Source organism: Ambystoma mexicanum, chromosome 2q (assembly GCF_040938575.1).
Source record: "Ambystoma mexicanum isolate Mex_15411 chromosome 2q, UKY_AmexF1_1, whole genome shotgun sequence".
Classification (NCBI taxonomy): Eukaryota; Metazoa; Chordata; class Amphibia; order Caudata; family Ambystomatidae; genus Ambystoma; species Ambystoma mexicanum.
In genome coordinates this window covers 882,621,616-882,636,925 of record NC_090924.1, presented here as the reverse complement: position 1 = coordinate 882,636,925, position 15,310 = coordinate 882,621,616, and the positions used below count along the sequence as shown (strand labels likewise).

Sequence of the window (15,310 nt, the reverse complement as noted above, 5' to 3'; positions counted from 1 at the left end):
GAATTTAGCAGTGCTTTCAAACGTTAGTCAAAATGCATTTCTTTGAGTTATGTATTTTACAAAAAGGAGCTCTCCGTGTTTCGGGATTACACCCTTCATCAGGAGCAGTAATTCTTTAACATAAGGTTAGTATCTTTGTACTTCCTAAGTTGTGAAACATCTAGAAAATGAATAAACACATGTGTGAGTGAATAACATATAGGTAATAGTCTTCTGGTCTAAATTAGGAAATGTATGTGGACATGGTTCATCAATGTATTGTAATGATTCACCTGTCGGATTTCACGGTGGGTAAGGACCAGTTGTAGTCTTCTAGGTAGATATCCCAAGTTTTTCTAGTGTTGTCGATGAAGAACTCTACCTAATATATAGATTGACATAAATAGTCAACTTACAATGCCACAAGGGGCATCCACATCTTGGATAAAGAACATCTAAGGAACATCTAAAGTACCGAGAAGACTACTACCGGTCAATACCCACCATTGCAACAGTCAGGCGAATCATTACAATACACATTAGATCATTTAGAGGCTAGAGAGAGTGGGGGTAGGGTGGGGAGGGCAAGCGAGAGTGGGATGTCGGGTGACCATATTCAGGTACACCCTCAAAGAGGTTGCAATTTCCTTGCTGTGGCTGCACGTTAACTGAAGTCACTTCCTGCAGCATTACTCACTCAAAATGCTGATTAGTCCACCAACTTACATTTTTAGGACTTTTAGAGCAACAGAGAAGTCGATGATAGCCTGTATTACTATTGGGCCTTTTGCAGTGCTATATCCAAGTGCAATGGTGTTGCGCTAGACTCCATCCAATTTACACATCAACAATCTCAGTTGAGCAGTAAAAAAGTAGTAATGATATTATATGGCATTTATAACACACCTATACACAAGTGTTTCGAGGCGTGACAAGTAAAAATCCTAGTCGTCGGATCAGCAAAACCAACCCCCACGAGGGGCCCATGCATCAAACCCTAGAAAAAAGGATGGTCCAGGGACATGGCAATAGCTTATCTGTGTGCCCCAAGGAACCCTGCACGCTGCATCCACCGCTGGTAGAATGAAATCCCCAGGTGGCAGTGACACCCAGAGCAGCCCGGGTGAAGAGTACACCCTGGGCCATGTGAGCTGGGTGGCCCAATGAGGAGATGGTGCCAGGCTGCAGAATGCCATGTTAAGATGACAGGAGACAAGTCTGAGAAAGGGCACAGAATCCATGAACGGCAGACTGCAGAAAAACCGGGGCGAATGGGACGCTCTGGCATGAGGAACGGGAAGGTCAAGCCCACGAGAGAGCACCTCCCAGGCAAAGCCACAACAGAACACCAGAGGCATGAGGAGCTCAGCCTGGACTCAAGGCTTTGGGCACACAGTCACAGACTGACTAAGGATGGGCCTGCGCACCCTAAGCACTACTCATGAAGGTAGTCCTAAGGTGAGCGGGCCCGCACATAGGAGAGCACCCAGTCTGTGAACAGCTATAAGCAGGGGAGCACCAGTGGTTACTGAGCTGTGCGCGGGTTGGAAGGAACCTGCCCCATTATAACTTCCCATGACGAGGAGCATGTCCTTCTCCAAAGCATGGGCCTGGAGCCACTGTGATATGGCACTATATATGGATATAGATTGGTAGTATGCATATGCAGTTATTACATCTTGAACAGTAACTTATAGACGGCTAATAAAACAAACCAACTTCTACCTAATAAGATTGGTGGCTGGTGCTATCTATCCAATCAGGGGCTTGGGGCCTTCTTCAAGCTTCAAACATGATGACACAGGATTGGGTGGGTAGTTCGGGTCACCAGTTGAGATTCTGGGGGAGGAAGAGTCTCCTGTACACCCCTGAATAAGGGGACAGGGTGGAACCAAATTAGAATCTTCTGGCCTTTAAGAGTTTATTTGTATGCGATTTTCTGTACAGCATATATTGTCAGACCCCTTGGGGCTTATTGTTTATGATTAAAAGTAACAGAAAAAAATGGTCAGAGGAGAAACCATTTGTGTCACTTGTCTCATTTAGTCACAACCAGTAACCAGCTTATATCTGTCAGGGAGTACACAGAGTCTTTGTAATTTGCAGGTTGTGACAGATACCAATTCTGTTGCCCTCCCTACAGGCTGACTCATCATGAGGGCAAGGGGTGGCCGCATAGTGGCTCCGGCAGTAAACACTCCTGTTATCTTTATTGTGTGCTGCCTTAATGAACATAGAGCACCACTCAAGAAGGTCGCAGGTGGGCAAGGTAGTAGTGCCCCTCACACAACCCTGGGGCAAGGGATAGTCAGTGGGCCAGAGTAAAAAGACCTGAGCTACATATAACCCGGTAATCAGGAGTAAAAAAAAGAAGTGGGTGGGGGGAGATTCCAAATACGCAGAGGTCCCTACCTATACAAATTACTTAGGCTTAGACTATAAAATCAGTCCAAAAGCCTGCACCCTCAGCTCGTAATTAAACACTTTGTTGCCCCAACCCCTCCCCCACTCAACCCTCTCAATTTATTTGCACTGCCATGAAATTCAAAAAGCTATCCATCCACGTGCCATCCATTTGGAACCCAAACCACCTCCCCAAACACATTCGAAACTTATCAAAAAGCATGTACAAGGGGATGTAAAGTTGCACCTCCATCTTTTCAAGGTCACCACTACACCGCTCAGCGGAAATCACATGGGCAAAACATGACTCTTCAAACCGCGATCAGGACTATGGATCTGATGAGAGCATACGTTAAAAGACAGTAGACAAATAAACAAACGAAGGCTCAAGCAAAATGCAGATGCCCAAGCAGGTTCTGAGACATCAGGAGAGTTGGTGAGTGATAAGCGTAATAACTGTGGAAGACACAGAGAGTAATCATTTGAAAATGTAGGGTGAGGGGATGAGGATTGGGTCAGTGCAGCACTGCTTCGTAGGGAACATTGTTAGGAACATGTGAGTGTTCCCAATAAAGACAAAAGTGTTGCCACTGTACTCTATCGAAAAGGGGTCTTACATTTCACCACATCTTCAAATTTGGCTATTTTACATATCCACATCAACACTAAGGTCAGGGCGGGTTGCTAAACAAGACACCTGCCTCACTAGTTCTCAGTCTAGTCTCATACTAATGCAATGCCTCCTGGTACCTGCTGCGGACCGCAACTTTAAACATGGAGGTCAAAGGCTAGTTACCAAAGGAAATGCTACAACAGTATATCATTTGATGTGGCATTTATAACGCGCCTGTACACAAGTGTTTCTAGGCACGACAAGACAGGGAGGGGGAAACAAAGGGAGGACAAAATAATGATCTTACCAGGCCTGGTGTCATACAGATCGCGCAAGTGCGGGGAAGAGTGAAGGGGAGAAGTGCCAGGGGGAATAGAAGGGGGAGGTGCAGTTAACTCAAAAGTGTAGCCAGCGGGTGGCTCATAAGTGCAGAGAGAAGGGGCTGTAGTGTTGCAGATACACATTCTTAGGTGCTGGGGAGCCCAAAGGCGGTGCAAGGGCAACGGGACATGCAGGAGCCTGGGCCCGGGTTCAGAGGGTGACCAGGTGACCCTGTGGGCGAAACAGTCAGGTGCATCAGTAGGGGAGAGGAAGAGAGAAAGTGGAAGCGAAAAGGAAGGTCTTCAGTTGCTTACGGAACCAGAGGTGGTTCTGCTCAAGTTTGAGAGAGACAGGGAAGCTTGTCCAGAGGGAATACCCAGCTGATGAGATAGATCTGCCCCCAACTCTCTGCTTGGAGAAGCGTCTGACCCTCAGAGACTTGGAGGTGGATGAGGGAAGAACTCAAGAAGCAAGATGTTTTGGAAGAGAAAGTTGGATATAGAGCAGTCACAGGCCCCAGAAAGCCTTGTATTTGTATTTGTATTCGTTTATTTGTATTGCGCAACCGGCCCAAGGGCATCAGGGCGCATGTTTAGAAAGGAAGTTGCAGAAGAGTGATACAAAGATAGGTACAAATAATACATTACATTATATATACAAGATTTAAAGCAAGAACAGTACCAGCGATCATGGATAATGCACGGACTGGCAGAAATGTCAAATATACAGTATGTACAGTGGGAGGCCTGATTACAGGTGACCGCTGTGAGAATTACAAGGCGGAGGTCAGTGCATCTTGTTCATGAAGCCAACGTTTAGTTCTGTTTTTGAAGGATTGGGTGGCTGGTACATTCCTGAGGCCATTGGGCAGGGAATTCCACAATTTAGCAGCCAGGACTGGGAAACTGGAGCCCCTAGCTGTCTGAAGCTTGAAGCTAGGGGTGGTTAATGTGTGCAGCTGTGCTGATCTCAGTGGTCTAGCTGCTGTATGTTGTGTAAAGCGCGAGGACAAGTAAGCAGGTGCAGCATTGTTTTGTGCTTTGTGTGTTAGAACAAGTGTTTTGAGTGAAATACGGAGTGTAATGGGTAGCCAGTGTAGGTTGCGCTAGTGTAAGAAATGTGTGAGTGCCTAGGGATATTGAGGGCAGCCCTAATGGCATTGTTTTGGGTGACCTGAAGTTTATCAAGGTTTTTTTGCCTAGTCCCTAAATAGAGGGCATTACAATAGTCAATTTTAGACATGATGAGGGTTCTGGCTAGGATCAGGCAATTGTCAGTAGTGAGGAAGGGGCGACAGGCTGTGATGAGTTTACAAGTGTATGATGAGACTGAGGCTACTGAATTGGTTTGTCTGTTGAGAGAGAGCATGGAGTCTAGATAGAGTCCTAGTGTTTTCGTGACGTTGGTGACTTTAATGACATTTCCATCGATAATGAAGGAATTATATTTAGGGTCAAGTTTAGTTAGTTTGGGCTGAGAGCCTAGGATGAGTAACTCAGTTTTCTCATCGTTAAGGCAAAGCCTGTGGTGTGCCATCCAGGCCTGGATGACTGAGTAGATTGAGTTGAGTGCGTTGACATCGGTTACATAGTCTCCAGTGATAGGAATGAGTATCTGGGTGTCGTCAGCATAATTTGTGTAAGAGACACCCAGATAGTCAAGAATATCAAAGAGCGGTTTAGTAAACACGTTGTACAACGTGGGCGATACACAAGAGCCTTGCGGGACTCCGCAAGGGACATGTGCTGGATCGGCTGCGGCAGAGGTGGAAAAGACCCTCATAGATCTATTTTCCAGAAAGGAGCTGATCCAGGAAGTAGCTGTGTCAGAGAAGTGGGCGGCTATCTTGAGGTAATGGCAGAGGATTTGGTGATCGACCAAATCAAATGCGGCAGAGAGGTCAAGAAGGAGCAAGAGAGCTAGTTTGCCCTTGTCTTTCAAGTCCTCGATTTGGGTTTTTAAGTCGATCAGGGCTGTCTCTGTACCATGTCTTGGACAGAAGCCAGATTGTCTAAGCCCTAATAGGTTGGTTGGTATACAGGTAATCCTGGATTTGGAGATAGGCTGCACGATCCAGAATTTTAAGTAGGTAAGGCACTGTGGTGATCGGCCTGTAGTTGGTAGGATTGCTGGAGTCAAGGTTGGGTTTTTTGATTAAGGGGAGGACCCATGCATCCTTAAGGTTATCGGGTACTGTGCCCGATTTGAATGAAGAATTGATAAAGGCGGTAATGAAGGGTGCAAGGTCATGAGCTGCTTCCTTTACGACCGGCGCGGGGCAGTCATCTCCTTGGCAGTTGGAGGGCTTGAGTTTCATAATGATGTTTTCAACTTCCTTGATGGAAAGGGGTGAGAAGGAGAAGGGTTTGAATGAGTGTTTTGGAGCGGAGGTATTGTAGAACTGGGGGTTACCCGCTGAATCCGAGAGGAGGCTTTTTTTGCTATTGAATTTAGCTTGGAGCAAGGCAATTTTGTTTAGTAGTGCTTTTTGTATATTGGAACACTATTCAGTGTCCGGGGTGCATGTAACCAATGGAGCTACTGGGGACTCTAGTTCCTTCAGGATCTTGAAGAGTTCCTTGGTGTTGGATTGTGCTTGTGTGATCCTGATGTACACTTCTTTTTTGGCTGTTAGGATAGCTTCTTTGTAGGTGATGGAGGCGGCTGTAAGGTTATTTCTATTGGCGAGAGTAGGTGAGCTTTTCCAATGTGACTCAGCTTTTCTTTTTGCTTTGCGTAGTTCACGTAGGTGAGGGGTGAACCATGAATTAAGATGTTTGCAAGGTTTTTGTTTGCGTAGTTTGAGAGGGGCAATAGGGTCAAGGGCTTTTAGCATGGCACGGTTGTCGGTGTCAACGAGGGCGATGGGGTCTGAGCAAGTGGAGGCGGTCGGGTTCAGTAACGGGAGGATAAGGGGGAGAAGTTTCTCAACTGTAATATCCTTGTTGTTTCGAGTAAAGGCGGGTGGTGCAATGTTGGGATTGTCAATGGGTGGGCTGGAGTTAATGGAGAATATTATTTTGTAGTGATCCGACCAAGCACAGGGTGTCACAGAGGTTACCTTTAGTGCACAGTTCATGTCTGAGACCCAATCGAGGGTACGTCCCTTGATATGAGTGGGTTTGTTCACATGTTGGGTGAGACCAAAGTCAGACAGAACAGTGGCTATGTCGTTGGCTTTGGTGTCATTTGTGTCGTATCCCAGATTGAAGTCACCAAGTATGATGATTTGCGATTTTGGCTTAATGCTTGAGGCTACGATGGATGAGATGTCCTCAGCAAATGTGGAAGTGTGGCCTGTATATGAGAAGCACTGAGGCTGTGTGATTGGGCGAGATCGGTAGTTTAATAGAAAGAAGTTCAGCAGATGGCAGTTGCAGTGTGTTGTCCACTCTAAGATTGAGCAAGCTCTTGAAAATAAATGCTAATCCCCCCCTTTAGTTTGGTTAGTGTCCCTATCACATCTAATAAGAGAGTAGTTGTCAGGGATGGCTAAGGTCAGGGCAGGCCCCGAGGCTGCGTGCAGCCAGGTTTCCGTGATAGCTAAGAAGTCTAGGTTTTCTGTCGTGATGAAATTAGCGATGTCTAAGGCATGGGCAGGGACAGAGCGTGCGTTTATAAGTGCACCTTTGAGTTTGGTCACTATGTTGGGATAGTTATCAGTGGGGGTTACGCCAGTTGTTGGTGCCAGAGGAGAAGAGGTGTTTTTGGTTTTTTCCATATTAGGGATGCTAATATGATAGGACCAGTGATGGCATCTGGAAGCTAGTCTTTGGTTTCTAACAGAAGTGTCACAAGGTTGCTTCGGGAGGTTAGGTGAAGTTAATGTAGTCTGAGGAGACAGTATATGTTTATGCGAGGCACTTGATGCGTTGCTATTGTAAAGGCGATAGCCAAGTCTAGCATTCCTGGTGCTATTGGGGCATGGTTGGTTAGAGGTAGGTTTGGTGGTGAAGTGTTGTAGCCAAAGGGCAGGTGCATTTAGGTATGGATTAGCCAGAGTTGTGTTGTATGACGGAGGTGCACCCGGTAGGTTGGCAACCAGTGTGGGCAGCATGGTTTTGTGCATTGTGGTTGAAGATGGTGTGTGGTGTCGGGCAGTAGTGTGGGAAAGCTGTGGGCCAAATAGGGCAAGGATGGTGAGCAGTGTGTAGGAGGCGAGTTGAAGGTTAGGCCGAGGTGTAAACTTTGAGGCGCAGGCGTGTGAGGTTAGGAAATGCAGGTGTGGTCTAAGGGCACAATACATCGTAGTCTAGGGAGTCAGCTAGTAGATACACTGGGCAGACCATTAAAAAAGTACAGCAGATAATACCTAGCAATCTAATGCGACAGGATGAGTCTGTCAATGTCTAATATTGACTAGCTGTTACATTCTTGCGCAGAGACAGAAGGCTGAGCGTGGGCCATAAACCTAGTTCGGAATGGGTAAGGTGTACTCGTAGCCACTTTGCGGGGGGGTGCGGGGACCGTGATAAAGCGCGGGAGAGGTCAACTGATGAAAATGGAGGCGCTCACCTTAGCAATAGTACGGGTGGCTTGTGGCTCACGCCGGCGAACAGCGGCAAACAGGGCCTTTGTCTGGCCTTCGTCGGTGGCCGCCGGCGCATCCGCCTACCGGCGAATGTGTATAATCAAGTAGTTGGTCAGATACGAGGCACAGCCTCGCTATGGTGCCGCCTTGCGTCCGGCATGTTAAGGTCAGGCAAATCAGATGGACAAGGTCAGGCAGGCTTGTGGATGATACAGAGGGTCTTGAAGTTAATCCTAGCAGCCACAGGGAGCCAGTGAAGAGATTTCAGAGCTGGAGCGATAAGATCCCTGGGCTTGAGGCCAAGGACAAGGCTTGCAGTTCTGTTCTAGATAAGTTGTAAAGGTCGAAGAGTAGAGGCAGGAAAGTTTAGAAAGTGGCTGTTGCAATAGTTCTTCCTAGAGAGAACCAGAGCTCTGGAGACAGTGAGCTTCTGGGAAAAGTCACTAGTTCGATACAACAATCTGTAGTCTGATTTTTATAGACCGCTTTCATTCGGAAACAACAGCATTCCAGTCAGTGTCCCCAACAATACCACCAATGCCTGGAATAAACACACGAATAACGTCAGCTTTACACTACCACTTGTCCCTTCAGCCTCTCACCTCCCTGGCACTCATGTTGCTGGTCCCAGGACCTCCATCTAGCAAGGGGGAGGGCTCGCTGTGCTCGGAACCCTTGGCGTATTCCACCTCCCACCGCAGTTCTTCACGCTGCCTCCGCTCATCCTCCTCTTCCCCACGCCCAGACCATGACACCTTCTTAACCACGTAGACCATACTGTCACTGAAGAATACACTCACTGGGCTGCAGTTCTAGTGCCTAGTACTCCGGGTTTACTTGTTGAAGCGCAGATCTGCCAGAGCGATCAGCTGCTTCCTGCTTTCCCGAGTGACTGGGGAGGAGTCATCGTTCAGCAGGTGACAGCCTCTCCGTCTGCTGGGATTCGCAGTCCTGTTCCTCGTCGGTGCGTGAGTTAATCACCCTGAACTAGTAACCACCATTACATATCTACCCTTGCTCTCATTAATTCTAACAATTGGTCCGACAAGTATTCCAAATTGAAAACAATTCTTGAAGTACATAATTTATTTTTGATGATTTTCAAATACGATTAAAGTTAACAAAGGATTTAAAATTTAAATAAATTACAGTATAAGTATATAATGTCCGTAACATCTTATTCAATTAAAATGATGATTGAATACACTTAATTTACTAAATGTTTATACTAGTTTTGAACTCATTAAAGCACGGGCGAAAATGGCAGAAGCACAGCCCTCCTTTAAAAAACAAGGCCTAACTGGTGCATTGGGTATTTCATTGGCAAGCGTTGGCAAGTTGCCATGACAATGCCATACACTGCTCCCGAACTCCCCTTTCTCCTTTCCCTTATAGTACAGTTCCAAAGTTGTGGGCATTAGGTGGCGCTAGCACCACCAAATGTGCCAAAACGAAAAATGAAGCTTTCCCTGTCCATTAAAATCTGTTTGAATTAAATAACTTTAATACTTATAGTACAATATTCCAATGCATGGGAAGTCATTCAGTTGGTGTAATCATTTGTTGCACTGTAGTTCGATTCATTCCATTCCACACCTTGCAACTTAGCCTGATTGGTTGACTGTGTCTACCAATTGGGGAGGAAAGGAAAACTAGCTGATCCCTCTTCACCTATTTATTCCTAACATATTCCGACTCTACTCCAAGGCCAGAAATAAAACCCAAACACCAATGTACAAAACTGAAGGACCATCCCTCCATCAGCCTATGGCGGGCATGCAGCAGACCATCAACAAGAGTGACAGCGCTTACTGTGGTGCCCCTTGTTCAATGCAAAATGTCAGTGGTTCCCCCAACAGCCACTACATATTTGTACACATGCAGATCTTGTGGATCAGCACAAACATGTTTTAAAAAAGTATTTTATAAAGTATTACACATGTATGTGTGAACTGCCTTTTCCATAGCACACATCTGCTGCATGTTTTGGTACATTGCAAGCCAAAGCATGGGTGTATGGTTTGAAGAGTGTGTGGCTGGAGTGTGCCATATGTGGGCTAAATCCTATGCCATACTTGAGGGCTAGAGATGCACGCTAGTTGTTATGTTGCAAACTTGTCGCTGAATGTAAGGTGTGCCAGTGTAGACATGGAAGGGATATGCATCTAGTAGACGTAAGTTGAGCCTATCCTGCCAGAAGGGCCCTGTGCAAGCCATGACTCAGGAGCAAGCATATGGTAGAGGTGTGCAGTGTGTGACAGTAACCAGTGTTGTACATGATGGGGGTGGGTGTGTGTGCTCAGTGCCATTGCGTGTGCAGGTAGTCCAGATTTGCTCTTAGGGCATACAGAAATGGTTCATGCCTACATGTTGTTCTGCTTGTTCTTGGGCACTACAGCTTCTGGCTCCCAGCTGATTTGGCCGATGACTTTAAGAAACATTAATTGAATGTTACTTTGAATGCCAGAATGGCAGTAAGGCTAGCCAGACTTTAAAGACTTGACAAAATGTAGCATTGACCTGGAAGTTGTGGATCTAAAATAGAAGAGCATTCCACAGCTTGGCAGATTGACCGTAAATGAATACCATGGCTTGTGTCTTTTTAGGTTGCACCGGTGATTAAGGCCAGGATGATGGAATGCGGATCTACCATGGTCAGCTATCAGCCGCTTGGAGACAAAGCCAACTTCTTCCGGATGGTCATCTCAAACCCTGCCGCCTCCTTTCAGGACATTGATTTCCTCACTGATGAAATTGAACGCCTGGGACAGGATTTATAGTCTCTACTGTAGCACAGTCTAGGCTTCTGCACATCCCTACTTAGGCACAACTGAGTTGTGACAAACTGTGTGAATGTACTTGTAGTGTGTTTCAAAGTGATTCTATATTGTGCTGTCAAGGTAGAGTACAGTTTAAAATCAAGAAACATCGCTCCTCTTCAAATGTTCCCTTAAGTGTTAGATACCTCTGTAAAGAGCTACTTAATGATGCATTCAAAATGGCGAGGAACGGAAAATGATTTGTTTGAATTTCTCACAGACTGGAACATCTTAAAATATCTGAAAGTCATCGAAGTGAATGGTGCCATATTTACAAACCAGTAAAGTGAATACATATTTATGAAGTGATAGAAGCATTAAGTGAGAACGTGTATGTTTTGAAGGAAAAATGTATTGCCTTTTTTCATAGTATTCTAAATAATTTCTGATTTACCTATAGGAACATTTCTGGTGTATTTAAATATATGTAATTTTACAAAAACAAGAACAAATATATATATATATATATTACAAAGATCCTATTTTGTAAGTTATAGACTTTTTATTTTTGTTGTTGTCTGTAAAAGAAACAATGGGCCAGAATAAGGCACTGATGCGTTTTTAGTTATGTTAATCACAGATATAAAATATATCAGTGTTTATCTTTAAAACTGGGACCAAATAAAAAGGAAAAGTACCTGATGTCTATAATACAAAACCCTCATCTTTAGTACATTCAAAACAGAAGAGTGCATCAACTTTCCAAGATGCTTCTAATCACAAGAAACAATAACAAGCAAGATGGCAGCTAGGTGCACACAATGGCCGCTATTCTAAATGGAGCCCCAAAGGTTGTGCTTTTGAATGACCTGGTGCCCTTTCTATTTAATAGAAATAACTATGTATTTGCAATGTGTTGCACATTACGCGGAACAAAGAGTATCCAGCATTTTAAAAATGTTTTATTGACTATCCAAAAGTTTGTTTCTATTGCCTTTTGACTTGGACAGCGGTTTCTGGGCTCTTGCGAATATTGTTATAATATTTTACAGGAAAGGGGATACCTGAATACTATGTTTCAATTTTGTTTTGTTTTTTTATTGTTTAAAGCGCGAGCAGCAGAGCGCTGTACAGAGTGTGGGTAGCCAGCATCTGGGCTGGCATCTTTTAACACTAGCACAATACGGTGAGTTGAGGTTGGTAGGTGCGTCCATTGGAATTAGTCCTTGATCAGGTGTGGATGAATTTTCATTGATGAATATGGGAAAGTTGTTGCGATCAATTTATAACATTTAGCAAAGAAAGAGGAGAATGAGCCATGCAGGGCCTGATTCACAGCAGCGCACTATACAGGTGCAATCCTTTAGAGAAAGGTTCTGTGAATCAGGCCGTAAGTAGGTAGAAAATGAAGCACGTTTAGTAGAAACTGGGAAGATGATTGCATTAAAGCACATAACCTCCAACACAGCTCTCCATTTGGGTACATTTCAGATAGCCCAAATGTATTTGAAATCATTTCAAGGACTCTGGTGGATCAATAGATAATGATCAATGTGATGTCGGTTCAATATCGTATTCAGGGCAGTTGATGTTGGATCAGGGAGATGCCAACAATTCTGAAGATTTAGGCTGCCAATGCATCCAGTGAGAATGAACTGAGAGAGTGGACCTGAGACACTGAACATGTTAATCAATTAGCTTAATTAGAAGGTGCCTTGTGGGAGCGACGCACTTATCGTGGCTGCTCTTTGCATTCCCCCGTCACACACCTTTTGCTCCACAGTTTAGATTGAAAAGAAAATACGTATTCTGGTTTAGCCAAAATACTTGACACAAGCGGCCTGCTCTGGTCCCACAAATGGTGAAAGTATTGCCCATATGTATACCAAACAAAATAAAAGAGAAATGTATTTACAATTAAAGGGGCTGCATATTCGATAGGGGCCAATGGGATGGCCACAAGCACATGCTGACCCCTTGCGTGACATCTGGGGAGAAGGTCAACGTGCCGTACTCTTAGAAGTGAACTGATGACAAGTGGTGGAATTAGTGGGGACCTACCCTGGGCACTGCCAGGCCACGTGAACATAAGTTATCACCTGGGTATATGAGCATGTGTTTCAAGACCTGTGATAGATTGGCCATGCTTAGCAAACGTCGAGTTAAGTCACATATTGTGTTGCAAAGCAAACCACTTGTTGGGTGCTTGCAGGATGTGAAGTCGACTGGACTGTCGCAAACCTCAGATTGCAAGGGACTGTGATCATGTTAAAAAAAAGGGTCTATGTCCCTATACCGCCCGTGTTTTTTCTATGAGTTTTTTGCATACAGCCTAAAAAACTCATCAAAAATAGAGGTTCCCCCCAAGCCTCCCTCCCGCATTACGTACTCCCTCTTCCCCACCCTTGCCCTTTCTATACCCTTAAGCCACTCCCTCATATTTTTCAAGGCGTTTCTTCGTCCAAAAACTGTCGGCAAAAAAACTCAGTGAAAAAAACGCTGTTGATGTATCAACGTCGTACCAAAAAAAACCAGAAACCCAGGAGCCTGTGGTTAATAACATGCATGCAACATTATTCCTTCCATCCAGGAGATGCTAGTCCAGTCTGGGTTTTAACTTTGCATTTTGTGGTTGGTAGTTCTGGAGTTCCCCTTTATAAATCCAGGATTACAAGTCCCAGAATGCGAAGTTAAAACCAGGACTGGACTAGCATCCCCCGAACGGATAATGTTGGCAAGCAAGTAATAATTAATTTAGAGATTCGACAAGAGTGAACATGTGTTTGCGGCATGTGCTATATGTTATAACTAGGCATGACGAATGACAACATCCATCCAGGTGTTCAGAACATCCTAGATGGATATGTATACTATTAAATATGCCCATATAATGATATTCAGTGCAGGTAATGTGCCTATTCTGTCATTTTAAAAACGTGGCTGTATTTTGCTAATCAGTGGTTCAATTAGCCCAGCCCCACAGTCCCATGCCCCCTGGTTGCCATGCTAAAAAGCTGCTGGCGCACTGCATATGCAATACCTTCAGAGAAAATGCTGCAGAACGACCTATGTCTTCCAATGGTGAACCTACATGGAAGGATGTTTCAAGATAATTCACTGATTCACATTCAAAGAGGGACTTCCCTGGACCATCTGACCTTCCTCGCAGTGCCCTGTCAGAATGAGATAGCATAATGACAGGGGAAGGACTCTCATCCCGGCCGAGATAAGGGCTGCAACGCTCAAACGCGACTGCTCTGAAAAGATCTTGGCAACCAAAAGACTGTAATTGCAAAGCCGCAGACAGGAAGCAGTCAGATCTGCCAGGACCCCAAATTACAGGCGTGTGCACAGTTCAGAGCGTCCCATGACGTTATTAGCAATCTCTACCAAAGTTAGCACTGCAAAGGATGGCAATATCATGACAGCATTGCCAGAAGTAGGCTGGTGTGAAGCACGAAGGGCTCAGGTGTTGTTTTGTGGGAATTTTCTAAAGCACGACATTCGCCTAATTCGGGCCTCTTGGCGCTAGATCCTCCTTTTAAAAAAAACAGGACTTTTCATGCCCGCTATCCTTTACTAGGCAATATTGTTTCTTTATTCCTTAAGATACTTGAAAAAAATGAAGTGTGTGATATGGCTATTTTAACCGAAGAAGATAAGTGACATTTTTTGATTCTGTGTAATACCTTATGGGCGGGACTTGAGAAGAGGAACTGAACTGTGTCTGTAACTGTGTTGCCTTTAACCCTGTATCTTGATAGTACTGTCTTGTCACCTCAGATTGAGGACGTGCACTTTAGATTTAAACTGTACAGTGTTGCAAATCAACCTGTGTTGTTGTATAAGCTTGTACAATATATTATTGAGATGTCTTTTTTTTTTCTGTCTAGTATCAGTATTGATAATTGTCAAGCGTGTGCTCCGACCTGTAACAGGTTTTGGCTCAGTGGCCTCCGCTAGCAGCTGGTGTCTGGCCTGCTGAGAGACCTTCCTCCCAGTGCCGTATGCAATTCAATGACCACAAGTAATGGCTTTTTTATGCCTCTTGGAAATGGACCCTTGCCCACCGGCATCAAATAAACCTAACGGACAACAGGGGAATACAAATCGCAAAAAGCATGTTGTTTAAAGAAATCTCAAATTGCAATATTTCATAAAGAACTTAACATTGATTGGGGTATAGCTGTGTTTTTATCAGATTATCAATTGTCAAACTGGTCAGGTGTAGACAAGGAAGCAGTTTTCTTAACATTCTGTTAATATCTTGAAGGTGTGATGCTGCTTCCAAACTATGCTGAATTCATTTATGGACCAAATTCAGGGTACACATGTAGTATTTTAACAGGATGACAGTAGTTACTGTATATGTGGACCAAGAAAAAAAGCTTCTCTAGGTCACGCACTTCCTATCAAACATAAAAACCTGTAACTTATCAAAGCAGTTTGTGTGTTGTCTCAAAGAACCCAATAAAGCTTTTAAAAAATATACTAGAATCTTTGCTTTTATAATTTTCCTGTGGTGACTGTGTTGTAGGATCATCTGATAATCTCTGATCACAAAGGATTGAATGAGGCTATAATGGTGCATCCGGATGACCAACTAGAAATGGCCTGCCAGCCCAAAGTGGCAGTCCCAAGAGCAGCACAGGCCTTCTACGAGGTCAAAAGGCTGTTAACAGCCAGTACGGCCCTTTGACTACA

General features: G+C 44.6%; 1 protein-coding gene across 1 annotated transcript in view; it reads left to right on the top strand.

Moving 5' to 3' along the window:
• GAD2 (glutamate decarboxylase 2) overlaps window positions 1-15,095 on the top strand; it is a 742,591-nt gene extending 727,496 nt beyond the window's left edge. The window contains exon 16 of the mRNA XM_069648150.1: window positions 10,454-15,095. Coding sequence (XP_069504251.1) covers window positions 10,454-10,627 — 174 coding nt within the window. The 3' untranslated portion in view covers window positions 10,628-15,095. The remainder of the gene's footprint in view (window positions 1-10,453) is intronic.
• Window positions 15,096-15,310: the final 215 nt, after the last annotated feature.